Below are 18757 nucleotides of genomic sequence, written 5' to 3' on the forward strand. Positions count from 1 at the left end.
ATTCACATGACATAAAATTAACCATTAACTATTATAAAGTGACTAATGCTGTGGCATTTGTTACATTCACAGTGTTGTGTGGGCACCATTTCTATCTAGTTCCAGAGCATTTCCATCCCCCCAAAGGAAACCCCAGGTCCATCAAGCAGTCACTCCTCATTCCTCCCTCCCCCAGCCCCTGGCAACCACTAATCTACTCTCTGTCTCTGGATTACCCTATTTTGGACATTTCATGTAAATGAATCACAGTATGTGACCTTTTGTGTCTGGCTTCTTGCACTCAGCATCATGTTTTCAAGGTTTATTCATGTTGTAACATGAACCAGAACTTCTTTTCTTTTCTTTTCTTTTTTTAATTTTTTTGGCCACACTGCATGGAGTGTCGGATCTTAGTTCTCCAGTCAGGGATTGAACCTGTGCCCCCTGCATTGGAAGGCAGAGTCTTAACCACTGGACCACCAGGGAAGTCCCAGAACTTCATTTCTTTCTAGGCTGAATAATATTCCGTCAAATGGATAGACCACATTTTGTTTGTTTGTTCTCTGTTGATGGACACTTGGGTTATTTCCACCTTTTGAATAATGCTGTTATGAGCATTCACATACAAATTTCTGTTTGAACACCTGTTTTCAGCTACTTTGGGTAGATACCCAGGAGTGGAATTGCTGGGTCGTATGGTAATTCTGTGCTTAAGTTTTTGTGGGGGTGATATATAGTGATGTCTGCAATTAACTCTCAAATGGCTCAGAAAAAAACAAAAACACACATACATATGTATAGAAAAAGAAAACATGACAAAATGTTAAAAATTGGTGAATTTCAGTGGATATAGGAGTGTCCTTTGGACTATTCTTGCAACTTTTCTGTAGGTTTAAAAGCTTTTGAGGGAGGGCTTCCCTGGTGGCGCAGTAGTTAAGAATCCACCTGCCAATGCAGGGGACACGGGTTTGATCCCTGGTCCAGGAAGATCCCATGTGCCGCGGAGCAACTAAGCCCGTGTGCCACAACTACTGAGCCTGCACTCTAGAGCCCGCGAGCCACAGCTACTGAAGCCTGTGTGGCTAGAGCCCGTGCTCCACAACAAGAGAAGCCACCGCAATGAGAGGCCCGCGCAGCGCAACGAAGAGTAGCCCCCGCTTGCCACAACTAGAGAAAGCCCGTGTGCAGCAACGAAGACCCAATGCAGCCAAAAATAGATAAATAAAATAAATAAATTAAAAAAAAAGTTTTTGAGGGACTTCCCTGGTGGTCCACTGGTTAAGAATCCGCCTTCCAATGCAGGGGACGTGAGTGCAATCCCTGGTCTGGGAACTAAGGTCCCACATGCCGCGGGGCAACTAAGCCTGTGTGCCACAAATACTGAGCCTGCATGCCACAACTAGAGAGCTCACGTGCCGCAGCTACAGAGCCCGTGTGCTCTGGAGCCCATATGCCACAACTACAGAGAAGTCCGCATGCCACAACGAAGAGCCCATGCCCTGCAACAAAAGATCCCTCATGCTGCAACTAAGACCCAACGCAGCCAAAACTAAATAATTTTTTTTAAGTTTTTGAGTTTTTTTAAGTTTAGAATGTTGGGGAAAAGAATCTTCTCGGTATGCCATGCGCTTCCTGTAGTGTTTGATTAGCAGGTAAGTCGATGCTGGCAGGTGGTCCCTTCCGGAGTGAAGATTCGTCAAGGGCCCAGCGGTGCTAGCCCAGCTGATACCACCAGTGTAAACGTATATTCTCCCCTTATAAGCAGCAAGTAATTTGGGGGTGACTCTCTGTCACTCTGGGAATGGCCATTGCCTCGTTGGCCATTCTCCTGGTATTGATAGTTTCCTCCTAAGTTGAGGATTGTTGCCTGAACCCATTATTTCATTAAGGGTTACAAAATGGTGATTTTTCTAATCCTAGCATTGCTTCTATATCAGCTAGAAATCTGTAAAGAAGAGCTTTCCCTCATCAACTTGAGCTGATAACCCTGAAATAGGGTTCTTGCAGGAAAGACAGATAATGGTGAATTATTTCCTTTAATTACCGGTTTTCAGGGTAAAATATTGGTGCGGTAGCCACCTCCGATACATGGCGGCAAATGAGGGTTTCTATTTTTTTTCTTTTTTGTGGGTGTCACTATGAATCATGAGTTTTTAAATATTCACTTTGTTCAATCAGTTAAGTTACTGTTTTGTCGCTCACATGGTCTCATCTTAGGCTTGCAAGCTGGCCCCTGAGCCCCTTGACGTGACCCTCTGTCTTGGATAGCTGTCCTGCTTTCTTATGACAAGATGTTCCAGGCTCATCTTCTACATTCCCTTCCTCAGACCTGAATCAGCCATTTCTCTGTGGAGTCTTGGTGCCTTTGGGGGGAATGGTGTTTAGGGACCAAAATCTGGGCACTGGAAGGAACACTTTAAAAATTCAAAATTCCTGCCATGGAAAAGAGTCTGGCAGTTTCTTAAAAGTTAGGCATAGAGTCGCCATACGACCCAGCACTCCCACTCCTAGGTAGATACCCAAGAGAAATGAAAACAGCCCACAAAAAAAAACTTGCACACCAATGTTCACAGCAGCATTTTCTACAATAGCTAAAAGGTGGAAACAACCCAAATGTCCATCAACAGATGAATGGATAAACACAATGTGGTATATCCATATAATGAACATTATTCAGCCATAAAAAGGAATGAAGTACAGCTACACACTACAACATGGATGAACCTTGAAAACATGATGCTGAATGAAAGAACCCAGACACAGAAGGACACAAATTGTGTGGTTCTGTTTATCTGGAGTGTCCAGAATAGACATATAGACAAATCCATAGAGACAGAAAGACAAATAGGCAAATCCATAGAGACAGAAAGTAGATTAGTGGTTGCCTACGCCTGGGGGTTTGGGATGAAAAGAGAAAGGTGACTGCTAAGGGGTATGAGATTTCTTTTGTGATGATGAAAACATTTTAAAACTTATTGTGGTGATGGTTGCACAGCTCTGTGAATGTACTAAAAGCCACTGAATATACACTTTACACTCATTAAATAGGTGTTGAATGCGTGAAGGTCAGGTGTCTTGGAACCATCAGGAGAATGTTTCTCGGGCCTGCACTCAGAATAGCAGTGGGGTTGGTTTGTCTTTTGGAGGCAGTAACTGATGGTGTTTCCTTGCCTTGGCTGCTGGGAAGCTCACTTTGCAGCTCCCCTCCAGGAAGAGCATGCATTACGGGTCTGAGCCTTAACCCAAGCGTTGTCATTTTCCCTTTCCTTCACCACTTCACTTATCTTGATTAATCTTGTTACAGTCTACATAACTTTGCAAGTTGCTGCAAATCCTTTTCTGGAGCAAGGCAGAGTGTGAATTAATTGACTAAAGTCTCTTTTCTTCCCTTTGGCTGTTCACAGCTGGTTCCCAGTGATTTGGACGATCTGAAGAAAGACATGGATGAGGTCTGGAAAGTAGTCAGGAAGCTGCTGATTGAAGGCTTCTGGTTTGACCCCGACAGTGCTGCCGGCTTTAGGAAGTGAGCCTCTCCCGGATAGGGGTGCAGCTCCCAGAGGCTAGGAGTCTCTCTTTCCAGAGAGGAAACAAGAGGGGTATCCCAGTGGATTCTGAACTCTGGGAGGAAGGATTTCAGACCTGTGGACCCAGAGAGAGGGGGCGGGGCTTCCCAGCTGCTGGGTTGGACGATGGGGCTGCGAGCACCCAGGGGCTCAGAGGTGGGCAGGCCTGCCCTTGAGTGCAGAGGGGGCTCCAGGTGCTCATGTGAAGAAACCTAGGCTCAGAGAGGGAAGGGGCTCCCCAGAGGGAACCTGGGCAGATCTGGGACTAGAGCCAGGCCCCCACCCCCTCCAGACAGAGCCCCAGGCAGAGGGACTTGATGTTCCTGGGGGGGTTCCTGTCCTCAGATCACCCCTCATGCTCCCAAATGTCCACTGTGAAGAGTAGCTTTCCCTGGTTTTAAAGACCTCCTTTGTGTTTGGGGCAAGGAGAGAAACTAAACACGCTTTTACGCCTGCTGCTGCCCCAAGTGGCCGCACGTGGGGGTCAGCAGGGGCCAGTAGAGCTGAGCTGAGCGCAGGGGCTGGGCCAGTGGGTGTAGGATGTGGGGGAAGCCCTGGCCCTGAGGCACAGATGGACCTGCAGCCTCCGCCGCAAGCACTGCCTGGGGCAGGCGTGGCCTTGTAGGGCCTGGCTTGGCGCAGCAGCTGACGGAGCTGGGTGTCTTCCAGGAAATTGTTTGAGCAGGTGAAATGTATCTCCGGCCACCGGCCCATGAAGATGATGACCAGCCGGGGATCATCTGTGACGTGTACATCCGTGTACACCGTTCTGTGACATGTACATCCGTGTACACCGTTCTATACACATCATTTCATTAGCCTCCGACCTGGGCAAGGTGCTAGCATCCCTCCCTTCACCAGCCCTGTCTGGTGCCTGCTGTGTCCAGGGGCAGGGTCAACTCCAAAAGGAAAAGGATGAAAGGAAACTCTGGGGAAAAGCTGAACTTTGTGGGACTTCCTTGCACTTATTTTTATAGTCTAATACTTTTGTTTATTTATCAAGGTGAAATTCACTTATAAGATCAACCATTTTAAAGTGAACAGTTCAGTGGGATTTAGTGCACATTCGCCTCTAATTCAAAAATATTTCCATCTCCCCCAGGAAATCCTGACCCATCAGCACTTACTCCCATTCCCCTCCCCCAGCCCCTGACAACCACCGATCTACTCACTCTCTCTACGGATCGGCCTGTTCTAGACGTTTCGTATAAATGGAATCATACAATATGTGGCTTTGTGTGTCTGGCTTCTTTCACTGAGCATGATGTTTTCAAGGTTCATTTGCATTGTAGCCTGTGTCAGTGATTCATTCCATTTTATGGCTGAATAATATCCCACTGTGTGGACACACCTAGGATCTTGCAGTGCCCATGGCCTCTGCGCTGCTAGGCTGTTCCTGGTGACCCGTGAAGCTCACCACCCCACACCTGGCCATGTTGGGAGATACAGCCAGAATTTTTCTTTCAAAATCGCAGCATTATTTATAATATTTTTATTGAAGTGTAGTTGATTTACAATGTTGTGTTAGTTTCAGGTGTACAGCAAAGTGATTCAGATATATATATATATATATATATATATATATATATATATATATACACACACAGACTTTTTCAGATTATTTTCCCTTATAGGTTATTACAAGTTATTGAGTAGAGTTCCCTGTGCTATACAGTAGGTCCTTGTTGGTTATCTGTTTTATATATAGTGGTGTGTATGTGTTAATCCCAAACTCCTAATTTATCCCTCCCTGCCCCATATTTTTTTTTTTTCAAAAAAAGAGGAAAGGAAACAACCTGAAGTGGTGAGTGAGTCATGGTACGTTCACATCAGCCATTAAGGCAAGTCGTAGAGGAAGGCCTTACGTAGAACCTTCTGAGATGTGGGGGGGTATGTTCCATAGCTGTGCTGTCTAGTGAAGTAGCCACTGGCCACATTTGACTGTGGAGCACTTGAAAGATGGCTAATGAGACAGAGAAACTGAATTTTAAATTTTATTTAAATTTAGTTAATATGGGGAATTCCCTGGTGGTCCATTGGTTAGTACTCTGTGCTTCCACTGCAGGGGGCACAGGTTCTATTCCTGGTTGGGGAACTAAGATCCCACATGCCACATGGCGTGGCCAAAAATAAATAAATTAATTAATAAAAATTTAAAAATTTAAAAATAAATCTAGTTAATTTAAATAGCCACATGTGGCCAGTGGCTGCCATATTGGATGGCACAGTCACAAAAGAGTGTTTAATGACCTGGAAAAACGTTTGCAGTAACTTAAATGAGAAAAACAAGTAGGATGTGTGTTATGATCCTATTTTTGTTAAAAAAAAAACATAAACATGGAAAAATACTGGAAGGACACATATCAAAATATTTGATCACAGTGGTTACAGTGATTTCTTTGTGTTTTTCTATACTTTCTAAAATGCTGACAATATGCATGACTTTAAATTTTTATTGAGGCTTAACATGCATACAGTAAAGTATGTAAACGTTTGTTTTACAACTTGATGGGTTTTAACATGTGTACACACCTTGGTAACCACCACTCAGATCAAGAAGTAGAACAGTTCCAGCTCCTCAGAAGGCTGATGTTTTACTATTTTTATTTCTTGTACTGAGGTCAGATACACATAATATAAATTAACCATTTTAAAGTTAACAGTTCAGGGGCATTTAATACATTGACAATATTGTGCCGCCACCACCTCGGACAATCTAGTGCCAGAACCTTTCCACCCACCGGAAGGAAACCCCGTGCCCATAAGCAATCATTCCCCATCCCCCTCCACCCACCCCTGCCAACCTCCAACCTGCATCCCACTTCTAGGACTCACCTGTTCGGGGGTTTTCCTTTTATTATCAGAACAGCTGTTCTTTATGATTTATGAAGAGGATGGTGGCCCCATGCTGTGGATCTTTCTAGAGGTAAGGCTGTGTTTGAGGGCGAGCTTCCTGGAAGAGGTGGAAGCTGGGCCCTCTGCTGGCCACGTGCGCCTCCCACTTAGCTCTTGTCCTCCACAGGCAACTCATCACCATCCGCAGTGCCCGCCTGCTGTCGCGGCTGCGGCCGGCCAGCGCCAACAGCTACGAGTACCTGCAGCGGCAACAGGTGAGGTGAGCAGGTGGGGGTCCAGGCGCCAACAGAGACGCAAACTCCAGTTCCAAGATGCAAAGGCTGTCCGGGGCACTGTAGCCGTCTGCAGGGGAGCCGTCCTGGGTGGTGGGGCTGCAGACGGGCACGTGAGGTGCTCATGGGGAGAGGAACGGACAGGTTATTGGGCATCTGTCATGGGCCAAGAACTGTTAAGGGAGGGAGCTCACACCCCCCATTTAAAGCTCACACCCCCCTGTGAGCTAGGGTTGATGGGCCTGCTTCCAGCTGGAAGAAGTGACTCATGACCCTGGGTCCTCTGTGGGGCTTGCTGCGGCCGGGCAGGCACTGTGCCAACCTCTGTGACAGACCTGACCTCGTTGAATCCTTACACATTATCTCTGAGGTCATTCTGCTATCATCCCATTTCACAGTTGAAACCGAGGCTCAAAGAGCTTGAGCAACCCACCCGAGGTCTCACAGCTAGTGAGTGGCGGGCTCTGGCACCTAAACCTGCAGGTTTCCTCTGCCCACGGCTAGCTCCCTGGGCCCCAGCCCTGCCGCTCATCCCCTGACACCCCACAGCTTCATGGGTGCTTCTGGCTCCCAGGCCCCCAGGCCCGAGGGTACGTCTGGCCACGTGGGGAGTGATGGCTGAATAGCAGCCACAGCCACATGAAGAGGGGAGGGACATGGGGCCCTGTGCCTGGTGCCCCCACCCTCACTCGCCTGACTCCCTCTTGGGATGAGAGGTTAAGAGGGACTTCCCTGGCGGTCCAGTGGTTAAGACTCTGCGCTTCTACTGCAGGGGGTGCCGGTTTGATCCCTGGTCAGGGAACTAAGATCCTACATGCCGCTCAGCATGGCCAAAAAAAAAAAAAGAGGTTAAAAGCCCGCATTTGACAAGCCAGACCAGGGCTCCAGGTCTGGGAGAACATGGGTCTCAATTGCCCTCTGCCCCGACGGTGCCTGTCTGTATCCACACACCAGGCCCCAGGCCTGCCCGGCTGCATTACCCAAGCTGAAGCTGGAAGAAATTCCAGTCTTCCCTCACTACTGGCCAGGCCCTTGGACCCAACCTGAGGCTCCTCTGGGGTGGAGGGGTCTGCAAGTGGCTGCTGACCCCCCTGCCCTGCCCCGGGGAACAGCAGCAGCTGCAGAAGCTCCAGAACCTTGCAGCCCTGGAGGGCAGCCTGGACTCACTGGGCTCCCAGCAGGACTGGGGTGACGGCCCCGGAAATGATGCCAACCTTGATTTCAAAATCATGTAACTTGTCGACAATCTACCCCTACAGGGACCCTGAGTTGTTGGACTATGATTCCATGAGTCAGGCTGCAGCCTCTGGCGGTGGGCAGCCCTGGGGTAAGCCAGGCCCTGCTGCCTCTGTGAACACTCCCTTACCCGGGGCCCCGGGCCGCCCAACAGGCCGAGGTGGACATCCTGGGAGTGGACGGGATCCTGTACAAGGGCCGAATGAACAGCAAGGACAGGGCGCGGCCTCTGACCGACACAGAGAAGGAGCTGGCAGGTGAGGAGCATCAGGCCTTCTTGGGCACCCCTGACCCGTGCCCTGCCTTTGCTGGGCATTGTGAGGCCCAGTGTGATGCAGGTGGGGCCCAGAGCCGGCAACATCCAAGACTGGGGGCTCCTCACACAGCCACTCACAAACATGGGATCCTGCTGTATGCCAGGCACTGTACTGGGACAGCTTGTGACAAGGGATGCTGGGGAGGGGTACTGGATGGCCTCCCCAAAGAAGAATGCTGGGTGGTGATGGGAGAGTTGTGACAAGGGACACTGGTTCAAGGAGGAGGTCCTAGACTGCTGTCCTGAGGCCTCTGAAAAGGGAATAAGGCTTAGCTGGATAAAGGGATCAGGTGGGAGGAGAGTGATCTGGGGGAAGGGAATAGCAGTGCAAAGGCCCTGTGGTGGGTGGAAGGCAGGCACACTTAGGAACTCGGGAAGGTGAGTCTACCTGGAGTGGGAAGGTCGGGCTGGGGTTGAGCATGATGAGGAGGACGCCAGGACAGACTGGAGGCCTGTGTCCTAATTGTCACGGGTTGGGGAGGGTTGGGCCAGAGGGAGACATGGAATGAATTGCTCTGGTTACTGCAGTGTTGATGCCCTGGCTCCAGCTGGCTCCGACCAGGGACCCCGGGACTCAACTCCTGCACTGGGCCAGCAATACCTTCTCTGCCTGCCCCTTTGAGGTTACCCTGCTCTGGGAAGAGGAGTTCCACACACTGCCCTACTGGGGCTGGTTCAGGAGCCACAAAGTGGTCAGCGGGTTAAATTCCGCCCATGGTGTCCCTCCTCACCCCACTTTGCCTCCATTGACTTGAGAACAACCACCAGACCCCTAAGCAAAGGAAAGGAGACTCTTTTCCTGGGTGTGCTGGACAGAGAGGACAGCACCCTGCTTTAGTGTCCGGGGGCTGCAACAATTGACCACCAATTGGGCGGCTTAAGACAATAGAAATTAACTCTCACAGTACAGGAGGCCAGAAATCCAAAATCAAGGTGTTGGCAGAGCCGTGCTCCCTCTGAAGGCCCTAGTGGAGGATCCTTTCTGCCTCTTCCAGCTTCTGGGAGCTCCAGGCATTTCTGGGTTTGTGGCTGCATCACCCCTGTCTCTGCCTCCTTCTTCGTGTGGCTTCTCCCTGTGTTGTCTTCTCTTCTGTCTCTTAACTCAGATGCCCTCATCTGAAGATCCTTCACTTAATTACATCTGCAGAGACCTTTTCTTTAAACAAGGTCACATTCACAGGTTCCAGGGGGACACATCTTTCGGGCAGCTGCCATTCAACCCACTACAGGCCCCTGCCCTGGTCCAGGGGGCAGGTCACCATCTTGAACCCTGCATTCCCCCTGGGGCACAGATGTGGCCCTTACAGTGTTAATGGCTCCACCTGGACGATGCCCCCGGACGCAGATGCTGTCGAGAGGAAACTCAGGCTGGACCTCTGGGATCACCAGGCAGGATAACAGCAATGGTGGCCAATATTTAATGAGCTCAACTTCTTGCCAGGCCCTGCACTGCCTCCTCTCACGCTGCACCAGCTGGTGAGGCATTACACAAATGAGCGGGTGAGGGTCTCTTGCCAGGAGCCCACCCTTGGTGGAGGGGTCAGGGTCATCTACAGACCCGCCCTTCGTCTCCAGTCATCCATCGGATGGCGTCCCCACCCAGCTCCCCAGGGCTGTCATCAAGAGCGAGGGGCTCTTCTCCCCAGGGCTTGTTTGTTCTCCAGACCCATGCAGCAAAGCAGGAGTGGATCAGGATGCCTCAATTGCTTTATCCTGCTTGGGGGCCACAAAGTCTAACTAGAAATTGGAATCAATTCGAAACCCACCTGTGGCTGGATCTTTTGACCAGTTTGTCTTATTGCTCATTTTTTTACTCAAAAGAAATTTCTAATCCAAAACACACTCAATATCTAAACCTAAACTAGCTGATGTGAGCCCCCCTCCCAGGTCCAGCCTGATCCCAGATACATCCATCCATCCTTTGCCCACAGGGCCACCAAGGGCCGTCCAGCCAGCCTGTGCCCTCCTGATGCCTGCACAGTAGTCAGGATCTCAGGCTGGGCAGGGGAACCCTTGATCCCTAGTAAGCAGTGCCCCCAGCATGAGGCTGGACTTCCAGAGAGGTCTCAATGGAAGGGGGCTAAGTACAGGCAGGGCTCAGGTAGGCAGAGGCAGCAGGGGAGCAGATGGAGGGGGAGATGCCTCACCAGCCTCACCGTCCTTACCAGCACTGAGTGAATGGTCTCAAACCTGCTCCTGACCAGGCCCCTCCCCCGCTCAGAACCTGGCAGGGTGAGTGTCCTATGGCTGCTGTAACATTACCACAAACGGGCTTAAAACTATCCAAGTTTGTTTTATCTTAGTTCTGGAGATCAAATCAGAAGGGAATCTTACAGGGCTAAGATCGAGGTGTCTGCAGGGCTGGTTCCTTCTGAGGCTCAAGGGGAGACTCTGTGTCCTTCCAGAGGCCTCCCACATTCCTTGGCTCGTGGCCCCTTCTGCCATCTTCAAAGTGCATCTCTCTGACCTCAGTGTCTGTCCTCACATCCCCTTCTCTGACTCTGACCCTCTGGCCTCCCCTCGTAAGAATCTTGCAATTACATTGGACCCATCCAGTTAATCCAAGATCATTTCCCCATCTCAAGATCCTTAACTTGATAACATTTACAAAGCCCCCTCTGCCATGTGAGGTGACATAGTCACAGCTTCTGGGGATTAGGACAGGGATGTCTTGGGGTGCATTGTCCCCAGAGTCCGATCTCCTTGGCTGGTCTGCAGGGCCCCTTGGCCACTCCCCGCCCCAGCCTCGTCTGCTCCCTGCCTCCAGCCTCCCAGAACTGCTTACTTGGGCTTCCCTGGTGGCGCAGTGGTTGAGAGTCCGCCTGCTGATGCAGGGGACACGGGTTCGTGCTCCGGTCCGGGAGGATCCCACATGCCACGGAGCAGCTAGGACCGTGAGCCATGGCCGCTGAGCCTGCGCGTCCCAGCAACGGGAGAGGCCACAACAGTGAGAGGCCCGTGTACCACAAAAACAAAAAACAAAACAAAACTGCTTGCTTGCTCTCTCAACGATCCAGGCTGTTACCCCCGTCTGAGCCCCTGCATGTGCCATGTGCTCTGCCTGGAATCCCTGGGGAACCTTTCTCATCTGCCAGGGCTCAAATGTCCCCTCCCGTCGGGAACCTCCCAGCTGCTTGGCTTTTGGCTCTTGCAGAGGTGGGAAAGCCATGGAGGAGATCGTGGGAGAAGCAGATATTGGGGTCAGGTGGCAAGTTCCGGTTTGGGCCTCTGCATCCAATGTGTCTGTGGGCCTTCAAGGAGAGTGCAGGCTCAGAGCTGGGTTCCCAGGCCTCAGTGGGTCTTGGTTTTGAATCTGTATCCCAGGCTCATGTGCTTCACCTTGGAGGGAAGCAGTATGACAGTCTCACTGGTTGGCAGGTCCTACCTCTGGCGCGGGTTCAATCCCTGGTCGGGGAACTAAGATCCCACAAGCTGTGCAGTGTGGCCAAAAGAAAAAAAGATGAAACATGGAAATAAGGGAGAGAATGACTGGGGTCGGGAGGTGTCCTTGTGGAGCATGTGGTCTGAAGGACTCTCTGAAAATGAAGGTCAGGAGACAGCCAGGGAAGGACACAGTCGTCCAAGCAGAAGGAACCGTCGGGGTCCTGCATGGGAAGGAGCTTCGTGCCCCTGTAATTTGTCCCAGGTGGGAGGCCTGGCCCATCCCCTCCAGACCTGGTGCCCTGCTCAGCCGTCTGCGACCCCCCAACACCACCCCCACCCCCGTCCTTCCTGTATATTCGCTCTCATGGCCTCTTTTCCCTGCACGTTCCCACCTCGTACAGCGGTCTCTGGTCCGGATGGCCGGTCATGGTGACTCTTGGCTGGACGGGGAGAAAGGGACGCCTTGGGTTCAAAAGTGAAGGATGGAGCCAGACTCCAAAGGTCACATATTGTGTGACCCCGCCCCCCCGTGATGTGTCCAGAACAGGCAAATTACAGAGACAGAAAACAGATTAGCGGTTGCTGGGTGTTCGGAGGAGGGGTGAATGGGGGTGTGTGTGACTGCCTTATGGGTACAGGTTTCTTTTGGGCGTGATGAAGTATTCTGGAACCAGAAGGAGACGGCAGTTGCAAAGCCTTGTGAATACACTTAATGCCACTGAATTGTTCACTTTGAATGGTTAATTTTATGTGAAGTTTACCTCAGAAAAATGTGCATGCACAGAAGATGAAGGCCAGGAAGGTGGGGTGGGGCACTGTGGTAGCCTGGTCCTAGTGGGAACAGCTGAAGAACTGTCAGGCTGGCCAGCACGTCACCTGTATCTTTTCATGCTAAAATAATGTCTCTCTCCTCCTTGGCCTTGAGTTACTTTCAAAAAGCCTTTTCTGACATCTCAGCTTCTAGAAGCGCTAGACTTACGAAGGTGGGGGGGGAGGAAGGGTCTTCCTTGCATGACTGGGTGGGGATTGGGTATGTGAAGAGGCGGCAGGGGGTAGTTGGGGGGGGGCAGCAGGGCAGGTCCCACCAGAGCGAAAGGGCCTCCAGGGTGGGGCAGAGCCCTGGAAGTGCCCCCCACCAGCTCCTGTCTCTTCCCCTTTCTTTTCCACCAAGCTGTTAAGATTCCGCATCCCCCAGCTCGAAGCCCATATGAGGGTGCGCGCCCGAGTGCCTTATTTGGTGCCATCTACCCCTGTGAGTACCTGCCCCCCAACTCCCTTTCCCAGCTGGGATTCTTGCAGGGTCTCTGGGCCCCCAGTCCCAGCCTGGGGCTCTCCTACCCCACCTCATCCATATCTCACCTGCCCTGCTCGGACCTGGGCCAGAGAAGATCCCTCGAGTGGCCCCCACCTGGCACCCAGCACCCTGGCCAGGGCCTCCAGCCGTCCTGGGCTCCACCTTTACCCTTCAGCCAGGTTTCCTGGCCCAGGAGCCATCCCTGGGGTCCAAGCCAGGTGTCTGTGCCCTGGGGTCCAGCCGGCTGCAGAGCTGGGATGAGGGAGCCTGTTCATTCCCTCGGGCCTCTCTGTTGAGGGCCCGTGAGCCAAGCTGGGGGCAACTGAGCTCATGACTCCTCTGGTCACATCACCACGTACCAGGCATCTGAGAGTACTTTACAGCATACAAAGCACTTCCTCCCTTCTCATCTCACCCAGTCCTTATCCCGTTAACCAGGATGCTGAGGTGAGCACAGCTAGCCCATTTTAAAGTGGGGGAGCTGAGGCACACGACCACGAACTGGGGAATGCAAGAGCTGGGCCAAAGCCCAGATCCTGGACTCCAAGTCCTGTGTCCTCTCGGCTGCCCTGCTCCACTTCTGTGTCCACCTCTGGTTTCGTTTATCTTGGGCCGCCCCCAAAACCCAGGAAGTGTCAGGTGCCTGGACTGGGTGAGCAGAGGTGGAGCACTTCCAGTCTTGGGGCTTCTCTTCTCCTTAGTGGAGAAGATGACCCCATCGGGCCAGCCTCTCTCCAGAATATTCCTGGGACACATCATGGGTCTCTCTTGCCCCCCAGCAGCCTGCCCCCGCAAACCAGCATGGGCTCAGCCACCTCAGGCCCCCAGCCGACATGCCAGCTCAGTCTCCGTCTCTGCCTCCCCTGCCACTGCTGCCACAGCTGATGCCATCCCTGCAGGATCCCCAGCCGGCCCCAGGGCCTGCCGGGCACCCAAGGCCTCTGCGCCTTGAGTCCCAAGCCGGCATGCAGTCAGCCAAGGAGCCCACCAAGCTGTGAGCCTGCAGTGCCAGCGTCGCCCCCTCCCCCAAGCAGGTGGAGACCCTGCCCTGAGCCTAGTCTGGGGAAGGTGCAGGGGCCCTGGACTTAGGGGAGGGTCTCCATAAGGAGCTCATTTTGATCCAGTAGCTGTTTTAACTCTCATATAAATACCTGTAACACAATCCTTCTCATGCTATGTTTCATGGAGAACACAGCTTTCTAGATTGAATTTCCCACTAAACCAATTTAATTCCTTGACCAATTTTCAATACAACACAAAGTGGTTTTAAAAACAATCACTTTCCTTTTTATTTTGCTGAAATGATTTTATCAGAATCAGTTCCAATTACAGCTAACGCCACTGTCCATTTTCTTTGGGGACCATTATTTCTACCAGGACCAATTTTCTCATGGGAACCAAATTTTATTGCATGCATGGTTTTTTATTGTCTGTTGATTGTTCCCACCAGTAATTACTGTTATGAGTTGGATATTTAAAGAACCTGATTGTTTGTATTTACTTCTGGCTAATCCATGAGGCACTTGGAGCAATGGCCCTGGAATCCTCCAGGACCGCTCTGTCCTGTTTGGCATCTTTCTGCCTCTTTGGTTCCCGTGCTCACTGCCTATGCACTTGGTGGAGGGGGCAGGGGTGTCAAAGCGTCCTGATTTGGGGTTCAGAGCCTGGCCTGCTCACTCCTGCCTGGTGGGTCCTGCAGCCTGGCGTGGTTTCTGCCCCTTGGACGGTTTACTGGTCTCTCCTCCGTTTCGCGTTTTCTCCCTTTCCACCCCCTAGGTTGTCCAGTTGCGCCCTCTACCCTTTCTGTGCTTCTGATACTTCTATCACATTCCACAAAGACTAAAAAAAAAAAAAGTTCCCTCTGAATAGTTTTGGGGCATGGCTCCCCCAAACATCCACCAGAGGCTCCTGGAGCAAGTCAGGGAGTGGGGTGGGCAAGCTACCCGGGGGTCCGCCTTGGGGGAGCCAGGGTGCTGGCATGGAGGAGGGTTCTCTGGACGGGCAGCCAAAGGAGTCCTGGATGCTGCGTGCCTGCCCCTCCCCACCAGTTGTCCCCCAGCCCTGCCTCCCCCTCCCCCTGCTCCTCACCTGCAACCACTCCTGACTTCTCTTTTCTTTCTCCAAGGACTGTGTCCAAATGAGGCCGAGCTCTTCCTGACCCAGGTGACCTACACCGCCTTGGGGGATACTGGCCAGTGCATCTCTGTCCCCACCCCCATATTACAGATGAGTGTTTTTGTCAGCTTCTCCCCAGAATAAAATCTTTCACTTTTCTGATCGTGGATAAGGGTGACTGGCCCCATGCCCTCTGCGAGGGGAGGCCTTGCCAGTCCCACATGGGTGGGTGGACCTGCCAGTCCTTCCTCGGGCCATCAGCCCAGGGTCAGCCTCCCAGAACCACTGTCCAGAGCCACCATGGCTGAGTCTCAGCAGAGAATCACAACAAACTGCCCCTCCCCCATCACGTTGGTCGCCCCGTGGCAAAGCGCCCCGTGTGGCCCTGGTCCTGTGTGGTGGGCAGATCACGGGCCTGTGGGAGGGGCAGTGGTGTGACTTGCCCAGGGTCACACAGTGAGGCCTTAGCTCTCCGGCCACCTGCCCAGAAGGCTGTACTTCTTGGGTGGGTGCTGTACACAGGTATGAGGGGTCCAACTTTCAGGAAAAGAAGGTGTGGCCTGGGCTCGGGCAGACGGAGAGGTGGGGGCTCTTAGGGACACACCCATGCCAGGTGTGGTCAGGCTTGTCTCCTGCACTGCAGCCTTGACATGTGTGGAACCACAGGCATCCAAGCCCTGCTCTTTCAGCCCCTCGTAGCTGCCTTCCCAGCCCATTTCTCAGATTTACCAATGGAATCAGTGCTTGAGTGGGTTCCTGCAGCCCAGGGGGCAAGGAGCAAGACCCAGGTAGGTCACTGTGTAACCATTTTCTTTTTTTTTTTTTTTTTTTTTTTACCATTTTCATACTGACAGGTCTACTGGGTGCTTTGAAAGGTGGGGAACCATGAACCCAACTGCAGCCAGCCAGGAGCCATCTTGAAGATGACAGTTCTATCTCCCGTGGGGGTTGGTAGGGAAGCCAACCTTTGACCTGATCCCAGGTGGGAGGTGCAGGCAGGATCTTTGCCAAGGACAAGGCTCTCGCCTATTCTAGCCCCACCCCCGGGGGTGGGACCTGCAGGTCTTGGCAGCTGGGAGGGAGGTACTGCACCTACTCCTGGGGCTGCTGCTCAGAAGGGTGGCCCACCCCATCCCAGCAGGGGAAGGTGCTTGGGGAGCAGACAGAACTGGGGATGGGGTCAGTAGAGTGGGAATTTTTGGAGGCCCTGGGTCCAGCTTCCTCTTCTGCAGGGGGGACCACAGCTCCTGGCCTGGGACACAGTGGCAGGGCCAAGCTGGACAAGGAGTAGGGTGACCAACCATCCTGGTCTGCCTGGGAGTGAAGGGGATCCCTGGAACTTTCAGTTTGAAGACCAAGAAGGAATTCCCTGGTGGTCCAGTGGATAGGACTCCGGGCTTTCACTGCCAAGGGCCCAGGTTCGATCCCTGGTTGGGGAACTAAGATCCCACAAACCGTGTGGTGCGGCCAAAACAAAACAAACAAAAGACTGAGATGAATCAGTCATGTGGAGAGGGAAGCATGTGGGCTGGCCTGGTATGAGGGGCACGAATGAGATGCCTGCTGCCGAGCAGAGGGTCCTGCCTCGAGGTGCAGCGTGGTGATTGCTCTGCACCCCCAAACCCAACCCCACAACCCACCGATGCAAGTAAAAGGGTCACTGAACATTTTCTTTCTTTCAAAGACCACAAACTCATTAACCCTAAGGTATAAACAACAGCAAACGTGTCCCAAACAAGATGATCTGCCTTGGTAAAAGGCACCACCAGTACCCAAAAGCAGGCCACCAGGAGGCACTGGAGGGAGGACATTCTGTGCAGGGACTTCTTAGGGACACGCAGGTCCCCCTGGCACCACCGTCTTGGCTGGCTTGACCCCTGACTTTCCACAGATTTGGGAGCTCTAGGCAGAGACCCTCCACACACACACACACACACAACCTCCAGAGAGGGGAGTCTCTTCTCTCTCCCCTTTCTTCCTCTTGTTCATGGCTTCCCCAGGATCCATAGAAAATGAGATCCCCAGTATTTACACCTCATATTCCCCAGATGAGAAACGGCCCCAGAAAGCAGAGCAGGACTCTGCCAACAGGCTCCCAGTACCTCGTGCTGCACCACTGACAGGCCTCCAGGAAGTGGGCCCTCCCCTCCCCTCCCGCAGCGGGGGCTGGAGTCAAAACCCTCATCTGTCCTCAGATGAGTCCTGCTATAAAAAGCCCCTCAGAGACCTCCAGGGCCACAACGGCCCTGCCCGCCACTGGGCTGGGGGGCCAGTCTCCAGAGCAGCGTGGTTTTCTGTAGCGGCCACAGTGTGTTCCCAGAGAGCCCTGGGGGCTCTCAGCGGCCCTGGGAGAATCCACCTTCATCCAAGGGAATCTCAGAACAAGCCCTTCTCTTTAAAGCTCTGAAGAAGGAGCCCTGCCTGCCCACAGAAAGCATTTCAGAGCCTCCATTCACCCCCCCACACACACCCAGTTCCCCACCCCCCACCCTGCCACACCACAGAGCAGGACATTTATTTCCACAGATGCTCCTGATGAAGAGCAAATCCCCTTCAGAGATTCCAGCAGATGTAAGACAGACGCTGGACACGCACATGTCCATGGTGGGCAGAGGAGTGGCTGGCTGGCCAGGGACACGCTGAGCTATGTCCCCACCGTGGTGGTCAGCTTCAACCATTTGTGGCCTTAAGGGAACTTGGTCCAGATATTACAAAATTTCCAAGGTAAGCCAGAAGTGAGGCTTTTCTTGTAAACTCTCCTGATTTTTTTTTAAATTTTTTAAATTTAACTCTCCTGATTTTAAAGTGCTGGCCGACAAATCAAGCCCAACAGCACATATCAGAGCCCTGTGAATCTGCAGACCCCTAAGACAGCCACGCCCTGGTCACTTAACATCAGACCTGAAGGGCTCACCCACTGCTTGTCACCTGGGGAGGCTGGGCCTCCATTCCACATGCTGCCATGTACCCTCTTCAGAAATGAGAGCTCCAATCACATTCTTTCCAGCAACCTCATGGATGCAAATGGTGTTTTCACAATGGAATCTTGGAAAGAGAGCGATCTGGAGCTCAAGTCTAGTGGTGACGAAGCCCAGAGGCTGGACTCTTGAGGTGACAAGGCTGGTCGTCTCTTTAGCAGCTAAAGCAGCTCCTAGGAGGTGCCCGAGGTGGACAGCTGAGGATGGCTGTAAATGTGAGTCTCTTCCGTTCCTACATCAGCAGCTTTGCTTTTTAGCCAGTTTACACTTGAATGTGTAGTAGGTGGTTACTGACTCCTTCAGTTTTGCTTCTGAGACTCAAGGTTTGGGGAAATTGAAGTTCCTGGTTCTGTGCTGCCCTTGAGTTCTGGGTCACGTGGCATCTATGTTGTCCCACCTCTAGCTCCCTTTGAGTGAGTTTTCCTGACCCCTTTGCTTGCCTGAGAGATGCTCAGATGCTCACACCTGGCAGGGCCTCAGCATTGCTGGAAAGCTCCAGCCCTGCCCTCTGCCCTGTCCTGCTCCAGTTTCCGCTGTGCCTGGGGCCCTCGTTAGAAATCAGATTCCTAACCAGTTTGCAGGGCAGAAATAGAGACACAGATGTAGACAACAAACATATGGACACCTAGGGGAGAAAGTGGTGGGGGTGGGATGAATTGGGATATTGGGATTGACATATACACACTAATATGTATAAAACAGATAACTAATAAGAACCTGCTGTATAAAAAATAAAATAAAATTCAAAAACAGAGAATTAAAAA

At 52.1% G+C, this 18757-nt stretch overlaps 1 protein-coding gene across 1 annotated transcript in view; it reads left to right on the forward strand.

Moving 5' to 3' along the window:
* The window catches only part of C15H16orf96 (chromosome 15 C16orf96 homolog), a 59107-nt gene extending 40394 nt beyond the window's left edge, over positions 1 to 18713 (forward strand). Inside the window, 9 exon segments of the mRNA XM_032606113.1 lie at positions 3384 to 3502; positions 4212 to 4289; positions 6565 to 6661; positions 7783 to 7890; positions 7892 to 7966; positions 8061 to 8163; positions 12778 to 13079; positions 13680 to 15997; positions 17542 to 18713. Coding sequence (XP_032462004.1) covers positions 3384 to 3502; positions 4212 to 4289; positions 6565 to 6661; positions 7783 to 7890; positions 7892 to 7966; positions 8061 to 8163; positions 12778 to 13079; positions 13680 to 13898 — 1101 coding nt within the window. The 3' untranslated portion in view covers positions 13899 to 15997; positions 17542 to 18713.
* The last annotated feature ends 44 nt before the right edge of the window (positions 18714 to 18757 follow it).

Source organism: Phocoena sinus, chromosome 15 (genome assembly GCF_008692025.1).
Source record: "Phocoena sinus isolate mPhoSin1 chromosome 15, mPhoSin1.pri, whole genome shotgun sequence".
Lineage (NCBI taxonomy): Eukaryota > Metazoa > Chordata > Mammalia > Artiodactyla > Phocoenidae > Phocoena > Phocoena sinus.